At 40.3% G+C, this 23,367-nt stretch overlaps 1 protein-coding gene across 3 annotated transcripts in view; it reads left to right on the top strand.

Moving 5' to 3' along the window:
- The window catches only part of OSBPL9 (oxysterol binding protein like 9), a 95,701-nt gene that overhangs the window by 27,348 nt on the left and 44,986 nt on the right, over nt 1-23,367 (top strand). For all 3 annotated transcript variants that reach the window (XM_063427808.1, XM_063427809.1, XM_063427810.1), the window contains one exon: nt 20,150-20,245. In XM_063427808.1, coding sequence (XP_063283878.1) covers nt 20,150-20,245 — 96 coding nt within the window. The remainder of the gene's footprint in view (nt 1-20,149; nt 20,246-23,367) is intronic.

Here is a 23,367-nt window from a genome sequence, read left to right on the forward strand (position 1 = left end):
CCACCTGCCCCAATATCACACCACCGTCCTCAATATTGAGAGGTTGGAAAACGTGCCAACAATATTTTTACTTAAACTTTGTGCGACGGTTGTCAACTCACCACAGCTTATGAGGCATATTCGCTAAAATATGAATTGCTGTGAGTTTCACATTTCAGGCCAAAACGGTACAAATGAAAACACAGCTGATGTGGAAACTTTTTACCAATATGGCAATTATGGTCTTAAATTTGAAGTTCAGTTAGAATTTTGGACAATTCAGTTTATTGGATAAACCCTGTGGTCTCACAACCAGACAGGTTTTGAGAATACCTGAATAACCACTGCCTACGGGGGTTTGAGATTTGAACTTTGCCTTATGCCTGTGGATAAATGTCCAGGCTCACGTCTTCATGAGCCAGTATAGAAAAAAACTCTGCATACCTGCTCAACGACTAATTAAAATGTTCGTGCATGGCTGCACAGTAGATTGCCGTGAACCAACACTGCCTAAGGCTAGATTTTTGATATTTACACTTTGACTATTATTAGTGGGGCTAGGCTTGCTGTGACTGTATATGGAAGACATTCAGACCAGTCGTCTCTTTGATATTTTAAATCTCACGTATGAGGAATCTGTCTACTGTTGAGTGTGCTGTTCAGTGTCACGGGATTGTGAAATGGGAAGTGAATAATTATTAGTAATTTCCTCATATTTACATATGAAACGTCATTAACTATTGCGCAAAGGGTCATCATTTCATGTTCTTTTTAAAATTTATTTCGTAGGGGATATGAGCACGAAGGTGACCAAACAGTGGGAAAGTGGGACTTGTCAATTGAAACCCTGCCCTATTTATTGATGTTAAAGAGATATGATAGGCACTATAACCACTACCACTCATTGTAGTGGCTATGATGAGCAAGAATTTGTGGATGCAGTCCAAGCTCTGGACTACACTACTCACAGCCGTTACGGATTGTCCAAACGTGGGCAGATTTTGTAACCAGTACAGTAAACTGGTGTATTCATGGTATTTGGATAATCCCTTTAAACCTGTTTGGTGTTTATATATAGAAACATAGAATGTGACGGCAGATAAGAACCCTTCGGCCCATCTAGTCTGCCCAATTTTCTAAATATGTGTAGGTTAACAAAGTGCCATTTCTCTTTTCTACATTTAATATTTTCTAGTTTTTTTTTTTGTCCGCTTTGTTTTATGAAAATGTTGTTGTCTTGGCAGAGCATTGTTCTACATTTGAGCAACTCTAAAACATTTTGATCTGATTATAGCATTCCATTTTATAGTTTTCTCATTTTATCTATATAGTGTGCTAGCAAATGTACAGGTGGTTATTTAAGAAAACAAACTATATGATCTCTTAACTATCATGTTGCATGCCTCCCAACTTTCCCAATTTTGGCTTCACTACTTGATTGGCAGGCTTCTTGGCTTGCATTCACACCAGGCTCACCTGACAATAATTTGGACAGGTACCCCCTTTCCTAGTGGGTCTGCCAACTCTGGGTAGAGCCAATGATACAACCGTGACACTGGCCTGCCACTTTTACCCCCAACCCACTGGCCAGTGTTGGGGGAAGAGTAACAGTACAAAAACAAAACAAAAACTAGTGGACATTTTGCAGGTTTTAATTTATAAAAAAATATATATATGTTGTACCTTTGTTTAATCTTTGTTTTTATTTTTTAATTTTTTTCAAATTCAACTTTTTTATTTTTTATGTTTTCTAACTAATTTACTTTTTTTCCACGGGAAGCATGATCTATGGCAAATGTCTGCAATGGGCGGAGCTTAAGCAAAGTTCCATTTCAGTTGCGAATCGAGTTTACCCACAATCCATCAGTCAAAAGAATCCCAGAGAAGGGCAAACTGCAGCCAACATGGAGAGAGCAGAACAAAATGGCGGCGCCCAGGTATTGGGATCAGTTGCTAGGAAGGCAAATGGCGAAGCCGGGACTATAATCATTGCAATACAAGGGGCATATGGAAAGGGGACAAAAAAGTGTCAGTGCTTGACCCGTCAGCTGTTTGATAAAAATTTGCCAAAATACACATATACACCGAATTCTTCTCCGACTTGCCAATGTTAATTAAAGTTAGCAATGCTCCCAGGCGTGAACCGCCCCCTAGTGCGACCTATTAACCCATTAATGGACAACTAAGCTGTCATCACAACCTGCAATGTGTTCGAGATACCGTGCGTATTATGTAAAGCGGTCGTTAAGTGGGTGGGACATAGGTATAGTTAGTATAGTACCCATGTTTATCACTTGTTTTCCATTCTCTTTGCTTCTTGCGATTTTTCACATTAATGAACATGATCCCCGCCGCCCATGTAATGCTGTAATGTTTTACTAATAGCTTTCAGTTTTCTTTTGTTTTCTGATTTTTTTATTTTTTTTGTTTCTCACATTGATTACAAACAAGATTACCTTCTAGACCAGGCATAGGCAACCTTGGACACTCCAGATGTTTTGGACTACACCTACCATGATGCTTTGCCATCATTATGGGGGATGTAGTCCATAACATCTGGAGTGCCGAAGGTTGCCTATCCCTGTCCTAGATCCTCAAATGTTTTTATAGTTCTGCCTGGCACAGCCAGTGTCGGGTTGATTTCATGTTCTACAGATCGTCAGGTGGTGTTTCACGAAATTCCTTTAAATTATATAAACGCTGCTCTTATATTTATAATTTTATTTTACTTTATTTTTTATTTGATGAATGTGATAAACTGCCTTTTTATTGTATGAGGTTTTCCTGCTTTCTGACCAGCACGAAACAGGGAATACAACGCTGTGTATGCTTTTATTTTATTTATTTTACATTTTAAGGGTTATTCACTAATGTGAGAATTGCCAGGAATTTAAAGTGAATTTCAGAATTTAGTTTTGTGTGTCCCTATTCGTTTTTTAAACAACTGGAGGATTTTTAGTGTCACTCTAATCGCCAATTTAAACTAAAAGGCAAACCTCTCCGAGACAGACAGTGTTATTCTTATAAACCCCTACAAATGTATTAACCTTTAATCGGGTAAATATGGGGTCGGGACAGCGCTCATTAGAGATACTTGCCTTTTAGCTGAACGCTTTAAAGTGAATTGTTAGAAGTGATTTACCTCGACATGGCAATTGGACCAATACTAAAAAAAAAACAAAAAAACTTCTGTTAATGCTGCTTACCAGGAGAACTGGCGGTTTATGCACAGGGCTTCATTTTCTATATTTTTATATGGAATGTATATTTTGTTTTGGGTATATATTTGGAGGAAGTGCTTTGCACAATAGGAAACATGTTGGCATTTCCCTTCTTCGGGCCCCCCTCCTTGCACATTAGGTCCAAATATAGAATGGTTTTAATCCATTTGATGGAGTATGGCATTTAATTCCTGATCGCAGGACCCAGCGCTTGTGATGTCTAGTGGGGGGGAGAACCCACCTGTCTGTACTCTAACACGGTAGGACCATTTGTTGAATGCTTTCTATTCACTCTCAAGGTTTGTGGGACTGTTTATCATCCCAGTATCCAGTTTTGCCTAAAAGATAGTTACTTTTAATAATGCATGCCAAAGCAGAGCGGCTCTTTATAAATGTATTTATGCAAATCAGCAAGCCAAAGCGAGAGGGATAAAATGCATGTTTGCTTGAGTAAACCTTTTCTAAGCCTACAACAGCTTAAAGCAATGTTTGTCATAACAGGATTTGGAGAATGGAACCAACATACCAGTGTCAGCTGTGCCTCACGGCACTGTGATTACAATACAAGTAGAAGACACTAAGTGCATACAGTGAATCAGAACAAAACCACCTTCAGCAATGAGTCCCTTCATCTGCTCTTTCTAGGTGCCTTTCGATAAATCTAAATTCTTATTGTAGAATCAGATACTTTCCCAGAGCGGTGCCATCCCCTCTGCTACAGGAAGAGTCCAAGGTGTTGTGCAAAATGTATTTAGTTTAATCAGATTTATGCTCTGTGAAACAAATTCAGTTTTTGTCAAAGTGGCGTCTCAGTTCTGACTTATTTCATTTATGCGATCGCTATGAGAAGAACTATTGTGACCAATCAAAAATGGCGCAAATATTGCCCAATCCGTGTACATGTATATATTTTTCAGGACACTGATAGGTACTTTTTTCTCATAGATTAAGTGAGAAGAAATAACCAAAGGAAGGAAAAAGAGAAGGATCTGTAAAAAAAAAAAAAAAATCTAAAAGAAAAATCTGTATTTATATATTTGTATATTCTATGTGACATTCTGCTGCTTCTCCTTTTATTTTTGCGATTTGTCCATATAGGGTTTAGGCGTTTGGACAAACTACGGATCACCCAAAATGCAAATATTACAAAAGTAATTTTGTTTGAAGCTTTATTTTAATGTCCATTATAGAATGAGTAATGGGTCACTGTGCTCACTTTGCAAAAAGTTAAGAACTTCTGACATAAGTAAAAATACTTTAAAGCAAAAGATTGATTTCAGCAATAGTAATCCTACAAAAAGGGAGGCGAGAGATGGACTTATTATGAAATCACAATCTGCATATTATTTCTTGTATTTTAGAGTCAAGTTGCACATTTCAGTTGTTTTCAGGTTTGTCCTGATAAAGACTGGAGGTGTAGACCAAAGTAAAGTCTTCCTGTCTTAAACATAAACGATTTCCATCTGTTTCCTGTCCTCCCTGCTGTGCCCTGTGCAGACACAAAAGGCGATGTTTTAAAACAGTCATCATTAGAAAAGCGGGTACAGTGTAAAAGTGCAGCAATCTCCATAGGTACCCATAGAATGTGCCATTGGTTTGTCTCCTCTTGGCTCTTATAGATGGCTGCATATTACTGCATTGTCTTCCTCTACAACCTTTTATATGCAGAATAATCCAGTGTGTGTCTACTTCCTCTACAACCTTGTCTTTCAGCCGTTGGTCTCTTCTTTTACCATAACGGCATTATACAATTTACGTCCATTCTTCTAATTAAAGGGTCACTATAACCCTTTTTGTACCTTGCTCCACGTCACTCTGAGGACCAATCAAATGCTTCTGAGCCGGGGAAGGATGGAAGGAGTGGGGGAAGAAGGGGTGGACAAGGGGCAGGTTAAATAAAATACTGAGATTGAAGCTTCCACTGCATGCATGCTGCTTTCAAGAGTAGAAGCTGATAACGTCTGTGGCAGTGTGGTAACTAGCCCTTGGCATAAAAGTGCAGATTACTCTGTATCTGTATCATGCTGAAACCCTGCACATACAGATTCCTTCTGCCATGACCGCGTCTAAAAACAGAAGTGGTCATGGATGTTGTATTAACCCTTTTTGTGGTCTGCATGTTTTAATCAGCTGTTAAAGTACCACAGCATCTGAGTTCTAGTCCTCGCAGGACGTGGACATTGGCGTAGCCACCACTTTGAATACTCGCTGATAGAGGAGAAAATCTCCAACATCTTCTAAAGATTTCGCTTTGTCAGACTTTGTTTCAATCATTTTCTCCAAAACATCCCAAAAAGACTAGCAAGAAGATTTTAGGAGGCCAACTCCAACAAAGCTCTTTTCATGTGCTCCTATTGTCTTTCACTCTTCCCTCTATCTCTGACTGCAATTTTTTAATGTATTCTATAGATAATGCATTAACGTTATGGTGCTAGGAAAACCCTGGATCCTCCATTGAAGGTAGTCAAACAGTTTTTAGAATGGCTTCACTTCTTACCTGGGGTCTGTCAGGCACCGTTCCCCGCCTCCTCTCAGCTGCAAGTAGAACCAGAAGTTCCTGCTTAGGCACCTGTCTTGGCTCATTCGCTGTGAGCAGTCTGGAGAGCTTAGCCCTTTACCCACAGGGCTTAGCTCAGAGAGCTTTCAGCAAGAGCGCAGGTTGTAGTGGAGGTAAGGAGTGGCACTCAGGACCTCTGTTAAGAAGTCAAGCTGGTTTAAAACGTTGACTACTTACAGGGCTCCAAGGCACTCCTGGCACCATAACTACTACAGCACACTGTAGTGGTTATGGCGCTTGAAGTATTCCTTTGAAAAATGTGCAACGGATATAAAAAAAGATACTCTACCTACAGTTCAGGTTTTCAACTGGGCTACCAACTATTTCCAGCAAGCTTTGTCCAGACCTGGAAATGGCTCGCCCTATAAGGCTGATTTTATCCTTTTATTGGAGCCTGAGCGTATCCCATAAACCCCCAACCAGTAACGGTTTATTTCATCTATAGCTGGCATCATTTCCATTCATCACATATCCAAAATTGACATTGGATTATAAAATTGGATTCAAGGAGTGTACCTCTGCTGTGGGCTGCTTAGTGCATCGAATACTCCGATACAGCGTCTGCCATGATGCATTTATACCTTGATGCCGAGGGCATTGGGTTATAAACAGGATTCTTAATGTAGAAGAATGTTGCCTGTATACCCGCATGACCAGCTATATGCACTGCTAGTTTTTTTTCCACTCCCCCTGATTTTATGTTGCAGCAGAGAAATGATCTTGCTGTGGGGCTGTTCTTAAATGCTCATAAAACAGAAACGTAGGGAATGGATTTTATATGTGTACGGTGACCTTTTTAGTAATGCGGCGGTCATGCTGCAGTCGCTTACATGAATACATAAGAAGCCTTTTCTATGGAAATCCAGGATTCCTATGAGTAACTACATATGATTTTATAAATACATGGAGGTAAACCATGGCATGCTCAGTCAGTATCCATTTATGATGTATTTATTTATGTGGAAACCTTCCCTGTCTCTACTGGCATCATTTAGTCCAAGCAAGTGTGATCCAGTAGAGCTAGTCATTGGGTATCTGTCTGCAGTGCTTCCCTCGGATAAGATCTGCAGAGCGTTTCTTATCTAATGATTCATAGACACAAGCAGACGATCTAGCATCATTCCTTGTGCTGGGTAGCTGTCACTATTCTTTTCACTCACCGCTAGCTCATTCTTGGAAACCTGCACTAGAGCTCTCCTCTTCCTGTTCTGGGTGAGTGCTGGCTTGTTTATTGTTGTACAGCTATAAGCATTGCAGTGCATTGTGGGAGTTGTAATTCTGCTAAGGTTGACTTGCTGGAAAGCTGTTGTAGAATTCGGTTTTACTGTGGCTGATGTTCTGTCATAACTTGCTAGGTGTTCTACATATGTCTGGATGGTTGGCAAAGCATTGTGGGAGTGGCAGTCCTAAAACCACTATTGGTTTAGCTATTAAAACCTTATGTGGACGCAGAATGTTGTGGGATATTGAATACATTGATTATTGATCCAAAAGCGTGTCAAGCAGAGTGTTTTAACACCTTGAGGTCTATTTAGTCACTAAACTGTTCATTTTAAAATTGAAAGCTGTTACTGGACCAGAATTGGATAATTTCACCCCCAAATAAGCTGCGTTGGCCTCTATATAGAAATTTGGGTTACTGTTCATTCTGTGGTGTATAAAGCAGTTTTGTTTTTCCTGCTGATTGTTCATTTTGCTTTCTTGGATTCTTGGAGCAGTGTTGTGTCATAGTGTTAAATACCTGAGCCGTTGGGTTAATGCTTAATCTTTTATTGGGAAGGTTTGTTTTTAGCTGGCTGTCACCAGGAAAATAACAGAACTTTCCCACTGTGTAGTAGTTTCGTTGTTTTTCTTAAATATAGTTTTCATGTGAGTCGGATTCTAAGAAATGACTAATATTAGTGGAAGTGAGACTGGGATCTCTGTGTTTTTGTGTGTTTTGGGGTTATTATTCTCCCCTGCATTTTGCTTGTCTCTCTGTTAATCTCACACACTTTGGAGAGCTGTGCTAGAACAGAAATGTTAGTTCCAACTTTTTATTATTTGATTACACGGTTACATTTTGTATACCCCTTATTTTTATATCTCTTTCTCTCTCTCTCACGCTCTCTATTTCTCTTGTTCTGTCTGTCTATTGGTCTTATCTATTTCTATTCTGCCTGTTTTTTTGTTTTTTGTTTTTGTTTTTTAAACATCAGCTAAAGTAGTGGGACCACATTTTCAGACTTTCTTTCCTATTTAGTTGCAAATGTAATTTACTTAGTCAAAAGTATCCCACGATGATGCTCACATCATGGACACAGGAGAATGGCACATTGAGATATGGTATAAGGAAGATAAGACGATCAATATAAATAAATGCAAATGGCGGGGGGGGGGGGGGGGGGGGGGTTTATTTATTAAAGTGTCTCTGTCACTTCTAAGCTTTTCCTGAAGTGCTAAAGATGCTATCCTAGGAAAAGGTCCATTTGGCTGTGTTGTGATGTCTTGGAAATTCACATGTGATCAAAGCAAATTAATGTCTAATAAAGGGAAAATTTTATACCAAAAAAAAGTTGTCAGGAAGATGGATTATGTGCACTACAGAAATGGTTACAAAAAACGAAATCCATGTATGAAGGACCGAGTAACGTGTTTTTTTTTTTTTTTACATAAAATGGTTTATGTGCATAAAAGACAAATATGACCTATTTATACATAACTACCAATGCTCTTTAAAAGGATTCTATAGTGCTAGGAATACAAAGCTGTAGTCCTGGCACTATAGCTCTCTCTGCCTCCCCTATCCCTCACTTGACAAGGGGGCACTAACACGCATGCGTGGCTTACGTGCATTAGGCCTCCCCATAGAAAAGCATTGAATGGGGAAATAGCGGATGCTGGATGTCCTAAGAGGCTGACTTAGAGCTGCAATGTAAACATTGGAGCGTCTCTAAAACTGCAATATTTTATATTGCTGCACTAAGTGCAATAGGGACACTGTACCCAGACCACTTCAATGAGCTGAAGTTGTCTGGGTGCCTATAGTGTCCCTTTAATCATTTCTGTACATGAAAATCAATGCGACAATTTAACTTGCTATGCTGCCATTTCTGCTATAGCCATCCCTAGCATTAGTTTTTCATCATAGAGAAAGGCCTGCTTTCTTTGCTATCCCTCAATATATTGAGGAAGGTATTTACATACCATCTCTTTTCTTGCTGCTGTCTATTAGGTGAGCGAGCACAATGTATAGATAAAATGGGCACTGTCTTTTTAGGGAGCGGCAAGTGTATGCTTCCAAAGTGAAATCCTTCACACCCAGTATTTGACGCAACAGTATGTTCCCCCAAAATGTATACACTAAATCTCCCCGTTCTAGATAAAACTTTAAAAGTCACTTCCATTTTCACTTCCTGCAATGCTCTTTGTGAGGGTGTGAAGTTTACATTAACTCACACCCTGCATGGAGGAGCTGAACGTCCTCCATAGAGATCTCTATGAGGAGACCTTTTGCTGCTCATGCACAATAGCCTTTCAATGCTTTCCTATGGGAAAACATTGGATTGGCTGATATCATAAAGTTAGTCTCTGCCATGGAGGTGAGGCCAGCTGCAGCAAGATCAGTGCGGCGTGGGAGAAAAGGTGAGTTTAAACACCTTTTCACCTCTCTGACAAGGGGCAGGGGGAGGGGGGCGGGTAGGGGACCTAAGTAGTGGGTTTAATACCATAGTGTCAGGAATACATGTTTGTGTTCCTAACACTATAATGTTCCTTTAAATTTAGAAAACCACACCTGTGCATGGCTCTATCCTGCAATGGGAATGCTTCCATATTGGCTCCCTCTTTATCACTTGTATAAGCCTTTCAATGTAAGCACTGCCTTTTTTGAGAAGGTTGTGTTTATAAAGCTGCCTAGTAAGACCTCTACGGGCAGCCACTCAGATTCCTGTCCAGACTTTCCTGTCCAGACTAAGTGCTGCAGACTTTTTATTTATTTTTTTAAAATTTACTTTAACCCCTTAAGGACCAAACTTCTAGAATGAAAGGGAATCATGACATGTCACACATGTCATGTGTCCTTAAGGGGTTAAAGGGACACTCTACACTCCTGTCTTCCTTTTCATTTGATTTTAAAAAAAGTGCGGGTTTCAAATAGAAATATGCACGTTTATAAATGAACCTTGTCAGTCAGACAACAGGTCCTGTTACTTCCTGGTTTGATTAGCTCAGTCGAGCTAAACTCTAGAGGCAGCAATTACTCAGAGCACCTGCCTTGCAAAGACTCATTCAGATGCATTTGGAAGTTTGTGATTGGACAGTCACAGAAAGTCTGGGTTAGAAGCAAAGGGCTTGCAAATTATGCAGACAAGGGATCGGCTGTTTTTATATATCCTCCCAGTGAAGAAATGCATAATTAAATGTATGCATGTTTTCTTTGGGGGCACTATCTACTAAATCATGATTTGATTTTATTTTTTTAAATTTATTTGGGCAGTGGGGTGTCCTTTTAATTTTGACGTTTTGTTTATCCACAGTTGCAACTTTAGTGAATGAACCTGAATATGTTTGTCATAACAGGTACACTAAGCAGTAACCTCTTCTTTTGTATTGAATATATCTTTTATCATAGTGATAACGTTTGTATTTTATTGCTTAAGGTTAAGTTAATGTTCTCCAATCATATCTATGAATTTTGCTTCACAAGTTACACCAGTTTAATGTCAATCCTTCGCTCCTGCTACTATCCTTATTTGAGATGGCTTGTTTATATTTTAAATTTTTTCTTTTAATCTAGAAATTATAGTGATAATCTAAGAATTGATGGCAAATCAATATCATTTTATTTCATTAATAAAAAAAAAAGTTTTCTTCTTAAACCTGAATGTTCCTGTGACGGGAATAAGTTAAAATGTGATCTGTATCAAGAATGGGTTGCAGTGCTGAGTGGAACTTGTGGAGTAAAATTACACTGTAAGGGGGAATGTGTCCATGACAAAATGGAGTTATCACTCGTTCTTCCCTTAAAGGAACACTATGGTGTTACGAATGCAAAGCTGTATTCCCAACTCTAAAGTGTCCCTCTGCCCCTGCACAATTTAAAGGGTTAAAATCTCTTTAAAAACTCACCTTATTCTAGGTTCCTCTGTGCCTCAGTCTCCTCAGTCATTGAGAGGAGAGGGAACCTAAAGCACATTTACGGTGAGTGCTGTGCATGCATTAGACCTTTCCCATAGGAATGACTTTAAAGGAACACATATGGAGTTTTTCAGCACGCTGCAAAGTCTTCTTTTCACGGAGTCAAACTTCTTGAAACAGCAGGAGAGTCTATAGTGGCTGTCTGGTAGCCAGCCACTAGAGGCAGTCTTAACTCTGCAATAAAAACACTAGTTTCTCTAAAACTACAATGTTTGCAGCTGCCGGATTAAGGGGACTGTCAGGCAGACACTTTGAATGAGATGACGTGGTCTGGGTGCCTATAGTGTTCCTTTAAAAAATATATATATATATTTTTTTAAATGTGAATTAGTATTAAAGGAACACTATAGTCACCTAAATAACTTTAGCTAAATAAAGCAGTTTTAGTGTATAGATCATTCCCCTGCAATTTCACTGCTCAATTCAGTGTCATTTAGGAGTTAAATCACTTTGGTTCTGTTTATGCAGCCCTAGCCACACCTCCCCTGGCTATGATTGACAGAGCCTGCAGGAAAAAAAAACTGGCTTCACTTTGAAACAGATGTAATTTACCTTAAATAATTGTATCTCAATCTCTAAATTGAACTTTAATCACATACAGGAGGCTCTTGCAGGGTCTAGCAAGCTATTAACATAGCAGGGGATAAGAAAATCTTAATTAAACAGAACTTGCAATAATAGGGCTCTCTTTACAGGAAGTGTTTATGGAAGGCTGTGCAAGTCACATGCAGGGAGGTGTGACTAGGATTCATAAACAAAGGGATTTAACTCCGAAATAGCAGAGGATTCAGCAGTGAGGCTGCAGGGGCATGTTCTATACACCAAAACTGCTTCATTAAGCTAAAGTTGTTCAGGTGACTATAGTGTCCCTTTAACCCCTTAAGGACACATGACATGTGTGACATGTCATGATTCCCTTTTATTCCAGAAGTTTGGTCCTTAAGAGGTTAATGCTGTTTTGTATGTATGTATTTTATATAACGGTACTTGTTTGTTAAAAGGGCAGAACTTTTAATGTGTGTATGCGTTATCACAAGTCTAAAAATACAAGCAGGTGTGTAAAGGGAGTTGCTCTTAATACAGAATGCTGAAAATTGATTTACCAACCAAATTGCAAGCAACAATTGCAAGTAATTTTGAAGTCTGGAGGTTAGAAAATTCATGGATAAGGACCAGATTTAGTGCAATGGAGTACATTGCCCACATATTATGGATAAATCTAGTCTGACACCTTGAGATAGATCTATAGCATATAGCAGCATCATAATCCTATATAGCAATGGGGGTATATATGATGCAAATGCTACATTGGGGAAACCACCCAGCAATTAAATGGCAGCACGAAGATGCACAGACACTCTATTAAACACCATAAAGAATCTTATTGCACTACCGTGGGACACCAATTTACCCAGCCTGACCACTCAATCAAGGACCTTAAAGTCAAAGTGCTCATAGGGAATTTTAGAAACATCCAAGAAAAACCGTTGAAGGCAGAATGATTCTATTTTATAACCGCAAGAATAGAGGACAAAATGTTGATTTGGGAATCCTGTCTCGCTACCAAAGTTTTCTGTGACCCCCTCTATTCATTTATCTTTTCATATTGTATGCATCCATTTGTTAAAGGTATGCTATAACAGGCCTCAACAAATTCCAGGTGCCAGGTCACCAAGGCGACTATGAATTTGGTCCTTGCACCAGGGATTTGTGAGCCCGTTCAGCTGAGGCAGCGAGGGAGCATGCAGGTGCCAGCAGTGGGAGAGAGCGGAAAGGGCCAGGTCTGCGGAATGGAGCTGGAGAGGGAGCTGTAATTTTCATGCTCTGCTCCTTCGCACGCTCCTTCTGTGATGCCAGGAGTCAGAATATGACATCGCCCCAGCACCACTAAACCTCTAGGTTCTGGTGTCTATAGCCTGTCCCTGCAGGTTTTTCAATGTAAACACTGCCTTTTCAGGCGGCTATTAGAGGTGTTCCTGTCTTCCTATCAGTGTGCAGCACTGGCATTCAGCATCTCCATGCAGAGCGTGGAGACGCTGAACATTCCTCATAGAGATGCATTGATTCAATGATCTCTGAGGAGATGCGGATTGTCGCAGCCCAGCATTTTGACATCCATGCACAATAGTGTCCCAATACTTTCGTGTGTGTGCGGTTTGGTTGTTTTATGTTTTTGATTCTCTCTCCCTATCTCCCCCTCCACTCTGTGATTCTTTACACAAATTATTCAGACCCTCTGTGAGAATGGTATCTGTTTTCTATCAGACCTGTGTCCTATTTGCACTCATTACTTTAATTTGATTTATCACAATTCAACTCTGTCATGTTTGCTTAGAAATGCTTAAGACTTGAGGAAGGGAGGTTCTCCCGAAATCTTGTCATTCCAAAATTCTGTTAGTCGAATCAAAAAGGTGTTACAAGATGCAAATTTCATCTGTTATTTTACATCATAGAAAAGCATTTGATTGGACTGTTTCACAGGCTCAGAGCGCATTTGTCGACTCTGAACCAGTACAGTGAGGGAGGAAGTGAAAAATAAAAAAACTAACAAAGGGTATAAGGAGACATGGAGGGTTTAAATGAAGAAGGGGTGGTGATGAATGCCTCATTTTGCAGGTGCTGCCCACATTTGAGAAGCTCATTGCATCTTGTGCCAGCTTGGTATGCATTCTGATAAGACTTGATATTTGTAAAGATATGACATTAGACCGTCCCAAACAGTGTTATGGGCTGTCTAACGTGAGCTGGGGGTGCAGCTAGCAAAATGTATGTGTAGTATTTCTCCTTGAAATGCTCCACATACAGACTTCTACCACCGTAACCACGTCTAAAAGCAGAAGTGGTCATAGTGGTTGAATTAAGCATTTAAAGCCTTTGGCATTGAATGAGAGGTGGTGTACGTGTCAGTGTCTCAGTAACGGTGCCAGAATGCAGAAATAATTCGTCCAACTCTTGGCAGTTCCTTATAAAACCTTTTCATCAATCCGTATTTCACTTATCTTAGATTTTAAACTGCAATGCTTTTAAAATCCAAGTCATGAAAAACAACAACAAAGTATTACGCCAGAGATTAATCTGTTCACCCTGAAGTACCTTTGAGCTCATTCTGTTTGTGTTTTTCTTTTTTCTTTTTAAATTCTTTATTTTCGTTCTGACGAACAAGCAGTGATACAATAATGCAGATATAGGTATGGAAGTAACAGTACAATGTTGTATCATGTAGTACAGAATGCAAATTTGGATGGTTAGTACAGGCATTATACACATATTGTGCACTCTGTGTGCATTGCTGTCAGAGTTTCTTTCTTTTATATTGGCAAGCAAAATGTAACTATGTACAGTGGCATTATTGTTGAGGAGTAGGCTTTGTAGGTATAGTGTCGTGAACACTTAAGTTGGCTCTGATGAGTTTGTTGTGCTCCAGGTGTTCCAGGCTTATGTAATTTGTGTTCTTAACTTGCGTGGTTAGTACAGCCGTTATATATACCTTGAATGCTCTGTCCGCACCACCCTCTGGGTGTTACCGTTCTGCTAGGTGTGTATACAGGTAGAGCATGATAGTGTGGTAGTGTTGGGGGGGGGAGGGGGGGTAGGTGTCACCGGCTAGTCGCGCTAACGAGATTTTCCTTTAGCGACATTGCTGGTTTGTTGACTGTGCTCATTGATGGTAGCTACCCTTTCCCTAGCCTTGCGCCAACGCACACCCATCCCCTCAAATTGTCTGTGAGTCTCATGTGTGTTCAAGCCTTTCACTCCTTAATGTTAAATGAATTAAGTGTTGAACTGAAGTGATCTCCTGGGGGCCTAGAACCAGGGGTCGTCTGTCTCAGCAGACTGCGCCCCGTGTTCTGGCTTTGACCAGCTACCCGTTCTTCAGTGGTGCCGCTTCCACCCGTCCGGGTTCTGGTATGACAGTGGCCGTTGGGTGACTCCCAGGCCTCGCCACTGATATATACCGCTTGGATGCCGCCTCGCGTCCAGGGCCTCGGTTCTATGTGTCGTATTGCTCCCACAGATCCCATACCTTATGGAACGTGGTCAACGTGTTCCGCACTTGGGCAGTGAGTTTATACATCAGATAGTTGTCACGCAGTTTTGTCCTGACCATAGATATCTGCGGGAGGTCCGGGCATGACCGCTGTTGTGCTATGGCCCTGCGGGCCGCTAGGTCAATCATGTTGAGGAGTTTTTGTTCGTGTCTTGGGAGGCCCTCCGTGGGTCTAGATAAGAGACATGCCCATGGGTCTAGTGTCATCCGTTTTTGTAAGATTTTGGGAGCTGAATTCTACCTGCTGCGCCAGTATGCTGAAACCCTTGGGCACTCCCACCACATGTGCATATATGTGCCTCTCCCCCCACATAGGTGCCAGCAATCATCTGTAGGGCTCAATCTCATGTGTTTTTGTTTTACTGGAGTCATGTACCATCAAAATAGCGTTTTATAAGACTGTTCTTGGAGTGTTACGCATATTGTGGTTTTGATGCATGCTTCCCAAATATCCTGCCACTCCGTTCCCTCCAGGACCTCCCCCAGGTCGGCTTCCCACTGGTCAGCGTATCGTAGTGCGGCCTCTTTGTGTGGGACCATGTTGAGGTGATTGTACAGTAATGTAATTAGCTTAGATTATGTAGTCTCCGTATAGCATTGTTTTTCGAAAAAGGTTAGTGGTGTCAGGGCTGCCTTCTTTACGTCAGGTCTCTGCGCAAAGTCTCGGATTTTCAGGTACCTGAAATAGTCTCTTGTTTGTAGTGTGGCTTTGGTGCTTAGGTGTGCGTACGTGACTATTTCCTGGTTTACAAATAGGTGGACGTATCTTTGTAGCCCCGTGGCTTCTATCCCTTTATAATCCCGGGCCCTCATTCCCGGCCGGAACGCCCTATTTCTAAAGACCGGTGACAAGGGGGAGCTTAGGGAGTATTTCGTTTTAGTTTGGTCCCATAACTGTATGGAGTTTAGTATGGCCGGGTTTGTGGTTCGTAGCATGGCTCTTTGTGTTTTAGGTGCCCATATGAGAAATTGTGGGAGGTCCTGTCCCATCATTAGCGACTCCATGTCGACCCAGCGTCTTGTATCAGGGGGTGTGTGCCATTGTATGACCTGAGCTAGCTGTGCCGCTAAGTAATAATTATATACATTAGGTAGTCCCAGTCCCCCTCTGGGTTTTGGTCTGTACATGAGGGTCATTCTCGGGCGTTTATTATGCCAAATAAAGGAGTCGATCACCCGCTGTATGCCTGTCAGGTCCCCCCGGGAGATTCGTACCGGGAGTGCCTGAAAGAGGAACAAAAGCCTCGGCATCACAATCATTTTTATAGTGTTTATGCGCCCCAGCCAGGATATGGGCTTATTTGTCCACTGCTCCATCTCCGTAATTAGGGCCTGGAGCAGGGGTTTGTAGTTGCGGGCGTAGAGGAATGATGTGTTTACTGTTAAGTGGACCCCCAAGTACATAAATTCTTCTGTGTTTATCTTTAAACGATATTGGCTGCATATGTGCGCTATGTCTGGGGATTGTAAGTGGAAGGGCATTGCTACTGATTTGGAGTAGTTTATTTTACAGCCTGCGATATTCCCAAACCTTTCTAGTACTAGTGTTAGGTGGTGTAGTGAGTCCATTGGGTCCCGGAGTGTCAGCATGCCACTGATCTCTATTCCCTTGATGTGTGGGTGCTGCCTGATAGCTTGTAAAAGTGGCTCTAGAGTTAGGGCGAATAGCAAAGGGGACAATGGACATCCCTGTCTGGTGCCATTACCCAGGGTAAATGGTGTTTTGTGAGCCCCCGTTATAAGTATTTGCGCACTCAGGTCTGTATATAGTGCTTGTATCGCTGTCTGAGCTCATTCTGTTTTTCATAGTAAATGGGACTTTTCCATCTAACTAAAAACCAATGCACAATATATAAAAAAGAAAACCAAAACTCCCTATCCTGTGTTTACCCCCTGACATCTCTAGCCAGCTATATTTAACATGGAGGGAGGCTCTTTACTTACCCTGTGAATTACAGTATTTTAAAATATGTACTTTGAAATTGTTAAAGCACATTTTAAATAGCGATGGAAAAATAAATTGGATCTATCCCTCAGGATAACCGCATTAAATTAATAAACTTAAAGGGCTACTGTAGGCCTCAAAACCTATTTAGCTTAATGAAGCAGTTTTGGGGTATAGATCATGCCCCTGCAGTCTCACTGCTCAATTTGCTGCAATTTAGGAGTTAAATTCCTTTTGTTTCTGTCCATGTAGTCCTTGCCCCACCTACCCTGGCTGTGACTGAAAAAGGCTGCATGAAAAAAATGGTCTAAGTTTAATCTTGATGTTAACTTGCTTTAGAAGTTTTTATCTTCAGCTCTGTAGATTGAAGTTTAATCACACACGGAATGCTGCTGCAGTGCCTAGATGGCTATTAACAGAGCAGAAGATGAGAAATTCTAAATTAAACAGACTGTGCAATAAAGGAAGTTTAAATATTAGATCTCTTTTCTTTACAGGAAGTGTTTAGACTGACTGTACAAGTCATGTATAGGGAGGTATGACTAGGATTGCATAAACAATGATTTAACTCCTAAAAGGCAGACTAGTGAACAGTGAGACTACAGGTGCATGATCTATACACCAAAATTGCTTCTGTTGAAGTTATTTTGGTGCCTTTACTATCCCATTAAGTGTTGATTGTGATTTTTCTAATCTGCATTTGATCAATTTAAAATACATTTTAACAAATACATGTTTTTACAAATTTGTAAATTCTTTAACTTGTTCATTTAGTTGTTAACTTTGTAAACTGCCTTAGTTTACTTAGTGTAGTTGTAAATACATTATAAATATGAATGAAGCCTTATGCTCCCATATAGTGTTGCACAGAGGAGGGTATATGGACTATAAAGGGGTTCTCTAAGGACTACAACATTTACAGATCATGGTAAAGCGTCTTTAAGAGATTTGTATTTGCATTTATACTATCCTTTCTGTTATGTCATGAATGGCAAACCTATGGCAACGGTGCCACCACTGGAACTGTGTAGCCTCCGAAGAGGTACTTGGCATGTCTGTATGGTAGCCATTTCTGGGATCTAAGTAAATGAAAAATTCAATGTGCCATGACACCTTGATGTTGAAGCTGGTAGCTGACTCTTAAGGAGCATCCCGATTCTCATGAACAGAGGACATTTTGAGGGGACATTTTTTAATTTTTTTTTGTCTTTTTCCGCGTTGGTTACTTAAAGGAACGCTCCATGGGCAATTATATAAAACATGTATACGTTTCTATCGGGTATATGTAAAAACGGTTTGCAAAAGATGCAGATCTCTTTTCTGCAGCCTTTGCAAGCCATTCCACTTTTCCACCGCCCAGAATGTCAAATTTCTGAAATTTAAGTCAGATTTTTGAGCTGCAACTATGCAGCAAGCTATGTAGGATACAATGACCAGCCAGGGATGCACAGGTAAATTGGCTATCTGAATTGGGAACATACTCCTGGCTGTCTGAGTGCCAGGTGGTGTTTCTATAATTTTTAAAAGTAACCATTTCAAATAGACATTTGCACCTTTATAAACTGCAATTAAAGGGACACGCCAGGCACCCAGACCACTTCTGCCCATTGGAGTGGTCTGGGTGCCCAGTACTCTTAACCCTGCAAGTGTAATTATTGCATTTTTGTTTTATAAACTGCAGTAATTACCTTGCAGGGTTAACTCCACCTCTAGTGGCTGTCTACTACACAGCCACTAGAGGGCACTTCCTGGTTCCTAGCACAGGGAACCTCCAGCGTCGCTCATTTCCCCATAGGAAAGCATTTTCATTTTCAATGCTTTCCTATGGGGAGCACTAATGCGCATGCTTGGCTTTGCCGCGCATGCGCATTAGGTCTCCCCGGCCGGTGGGCTGGATCAGTCTCGCCCACCGGCCGAAGGAGTCAGTAGGAGTAGCTGCGTGGAGGAGGAGGAAGCAGCGACGAGGGACATCGTCGCTGCCTCAGGTAAGTTACTGAAGGGGTTTTCACCCCTTCAGCTACCAGGGGATGGGAGGTGGGAGGGAGAGGGGACCTGCAGTGCCAGGAAAACAGATTGTTTTCCTGGCACTGGAGTTTCCCTTTAACCCCTTAAGGGCACATGACATGGAAGGGGTTCAGGGGTTAACATGGAATACTTGTGACATATAGAGCACTTGCCTGTGGAGTAGTTATTTAATTTCTGCAGAAAATTTAAAATTCAAAAATGTTAATCAGTGGTGTAGAAACTCCCTTTGTCTGAAGCTGACATTTGTCAGTGTGCCTAACTGTGATCCATTCACTGCAGCTTAAAATAGGTGAGGTGATATGTTGAACGACAACATAGTCTTCCACTAAAGGGGCAAAGATCTAAAAATATCAGTAAGTATTACTTTACTGAGAGAGTAGTGGATGCATGGAATAAGCTTCCAGCTGAAGTTGTAGAGGTTAACACAGTAAAGGAGTTTAAGCATGTGTGGGATAGGCATAAGGATATCCTAACTATAAGATAAGGCCAGGGACTAATTAAAGTATTTGGAAAATTGGGCAGACTCTGGCCTAGTGGTTCTTATCTGCCGTCACATTCTATGGGGCACCTTATCAAGTTAATTGGTTTTATCTGTGTGTTATTTTGTTCAATCTTCATTTTTCTATCAACCTGTGTCACTTTCCCTAAGCTATGTGTTCTATGCCTTGACACATATAAGATCGGTTTCTGGTACAGGCGTACTCTAATTTGACCTTTTCTTCACAATCCAAGTCATTAATTTAATAACCAGCTTGATCTATAATCTGCTTTACATTTTTTTTGTAGCAGATGAAAATAACTGGTGTATATCCAGCTTGGTGTACTTGTTAAATTACTGATACAATGTCACACAGATTGCAACAAAATTTACAGCCTTTGCAGGTGATTACAAAATTACTTATTTTTTTCTTTTGGAGAGACACCTGGAAAGCTAAATGTGTTGAAAAGCAGCAAATGTTGTGAAAAGTGTTCACTCGTACCTGATCCCAGCCAGTCTGGCAACAATATATTCCAAATCTTAATGCTGGAGATATATGTTAAAGTTTACTTTGTCTGTCTACAATAAAGGGTTTGAGTTTTACTTTTTTTTTTCCTACTTTTTTTTTTGTGTGTGTTTATTTCAATGTACACATTTTTTGTGCTGAATAAATGTTTGTTTGAAAAGGAAATCTTAATTTGTGACTTTAATTTGGCAGGGTGTGGATTCAGGGTTTGTTCCAAGTGTTCAAGACTTCGATAAGAAGCTTGCAGAGTCTGACGCATACCTACAGATTCTCATTGACCAGATCAAGGTATGTTTCTCTATCTGAAATACTGCAAATCTGCTTTCAGAGCCTGACACAGGCTGCAGGTGTCGGGAAGCACTTGTTTTTCTACATTTTTTTTTTTTGGTGGGGGCACTTAAGACTTATATATTCTATTGGTAAAACTCTCAGCACTTTGTGTGTTCGTGTGCTTTAAGATTGTAATCCATTAATGTGTCACAGCATTGATTTCGAGGGGAATACTGTGGATAATATCACTATTTGAACACATTAAGTCTACATACAGCCAGGCAGCACTTTCAAGAATATACAAAGTAAAATACTGTGTGCCACCATTACTCAACACATGTTTGACACAAGGGCAAGCTGATCGAATGTTAAATTGATTGATCTTTAAAGTGCATTATACATAAAGTGGACCATTTATCAGCGTTACTTAAAAAATAAAATAAATCCCATAATGTGGCAGCAAAACTTCCTCCCAATGCTTAGAGTAAATGCTAAAGATGAGGCTTAGCTCGAGGTGTATGCTTTGAGCAGTGCATGATTTTATAGAATGTCTCACTGACCGTTACATATGCTGAAAGGAGACGTGTGTCCATAAAGTTCAACCTTCCTCACATTTATTTTTGTTGTTGATCCAAAAGGCAAAAAACCCAGTTTGAAGATTCCCTCTTGACCCCAGAATGGCAGTCAGATTTATCCTTGGACATGTTTGCATGATCCTTTGAAATCAAATGCATGACCTATCTACCCATCCCTGGTGATTTTTTAGTACTAAACAGGGTAAAACACGTGCAGAGAATGGGTTAGGGCAGGTAGGGGGGTTCAAAGCTTTAATGCTTAGTAGACAGGGTGTAAATACAATCGGTTCCCATACTCTGGTTTTATATTGATTCTTATATTAATTCCTTTTGTGACATTTTAAAGTTTAGTTTTATTTATTACATTGTACTGATGCCAATAGTAATAAGCGTCGCCTGGCCCCCAGAATGCTCCTTTGAGGGCTTTTAGTGTTTACTCCTGCCGTGAACGGAATTTTTTGATCCGATTCCTTTTTCCGTGGCCTTTCTTTGAATAATAGTGAATCATCTTTATTATATTTATAACACTGTATTTATAACACTAGCCTGTAAGGTGTGTGTGGCGAGGTGGAGCTAGATTGCCATTTCCTTGCAGGAGTTGGTTGCTATCAGAATTAGCTTGTGATTAGGGAGTTTCCTCGAGGCAAACCAAGCATTCAGTGTTTCTGGATCTACAGAGCACAGGTGGACGTGTTTTGTACTATCGCTGGGACTGCAGTCTTTTCATGTGAAGAAATCCTTAAAATGCCTTGAGAAAGCTCTGCTTTATGACTTTTTCTCTTCAATAGAAGCCTGTTCAGGTGAGTTTCCGTGCTCACTTGCTGATGTGTTCTGGTGGTGCAGATAGATGGCCCCTTAAATGGGAACTAGAATTCAAAATTCACTTTTTATATCTTGTAGCATTTATTAGTATCACAAGGGTTATGGCCGTTATCACTTTGAGAGCTATCCAATGTCTGTTTTTGTTTTTGTTTTGTAGAATACTCTGGGAACACAGCAGCTCACACAGGGGGAGGATAATGAACCAGCACAAAAAAATCCAATCCTTCTAGATGCATTACTAAATTGCATGTATTGCAAATTTCATTTTTAATGATATTTACTCTTTACACCTGTAATGACTGTATAACAATATCCACTAATACAGTGTGCATTTTCATCTACACATTGTTCTTTGCTAAATGTATTGCTAGAATTGCATTTTAAGATTTTGGAGTAAATTACTTCGGACACTCTGTGTATGGTGTACTGGGTGCTGACCCGTCCTTGCTCACTCAGCCTTTATTGCCTTTCAAGGTAGGATGACTTTAGGCAGATAATATAAGAAAAGGGTGCCTGCAGAGTACCTGGACCTTGGTCATCAGAGAGACTCACATTTTGGCAAAATTCGAAAATGGTGTGGATTGCACAGTGTGTGTTTGCAGTACATGTATTCGTGCATTCAGAGTAGAATGTTGTAGGGATATCTGCAAGTCAGTGCAGGTGTAAGCAACTGTCTGCAAGACGGGGCAAGGGATGTTAATGCCCAAACAATTCATGAGCTGAGCATCGTTTTATTTGCCTTTAACTGTCAGGACTGTGACTGACTTCAACTGCCACTTGTGTTCTCTCTGTCAAGCTATGTTCGCTGCTTGTAATTGATTCAATGATTGTTTTAAAAATAGCTACATGTTTTCACTGAGCATGCGTTCTGTTATGTGATTGATGTACAAACTCGAATAGTTAGGGCTATTTCCCCACTCTTAGTGCTTGCATCCGCATCTGCAGTATAATGGCTCTCAGTGCTTTACAGGCTTGGTCGCCGCACACAGATTTAAACTGCAGCAGACGCACCAATCCTTTGAATGTTGGATGGATATGTGAAAGTGCACTTTTTCTTGGCTGAACTGTCATTAAATTGAATCCGTAATGTATTGTAGAGCAACAAAACGTGTTTCCATTAGTAATATGCTAGAGTAAGTTGACGTCACAATCTAATGAACCAAACAACCAGTCACTGAATGTTTTTTTTTTTTTCTCTCTATCGTCATCGATTCTAACGTGTTGGTCAGACTTTCTGGGTAAACTAGCATGCGGTCATGTAAAGCAGAGCATACACCCTCTTTGAATTCTTTGGTTTTACATATCAGGATATTATAATCTGTTCCGTAGCAGGTCTTAAAATTAGGTAAATACAACCTCAGATGAACAACACATGACATATTACACCGTACCATGATTTATTTATCCAGAATAAAGCCAAAATGGAGAAGTACACCTTATGATTCAATAGCTTGTAGAACCACATTTAGCAGCAATAAGATATATATCTATATCTATATATCTATATATCTATCCTCATAAATCATATAAATAAAAAATAAATGCAAAAAGAGAGAGTGAGACTAGCAAGTCTCAGTAACCATAACTCTAATTTGAGATAATGTATCAGAATTTGTCGAGTGATGCACAGGTTCCATAGCAATGCATTTCTTAAAACTTGAATACAACAGGGATAAAAGAATCACACCCTGCTCTCGTATTCCTGTAGTAAGGCCTGGATTCCCCAGCATGACCTCCATTCGA

Source organism: Pelobates fuscus, chromosome 7 (assembly GCF_036172605.1).
Source record: "Pelobates fuscus isolate aPelFus1 chromosome 7, aPelFus1.pri, whole genome shotgun sequence".
Classification (NCBI taxonomy): domain Eukaryota; kingdom Metazoa; phylum Chordata; class Amphibia; order Anura; family Pelobatidae; genus Pelobates; species Pelobates fuscus.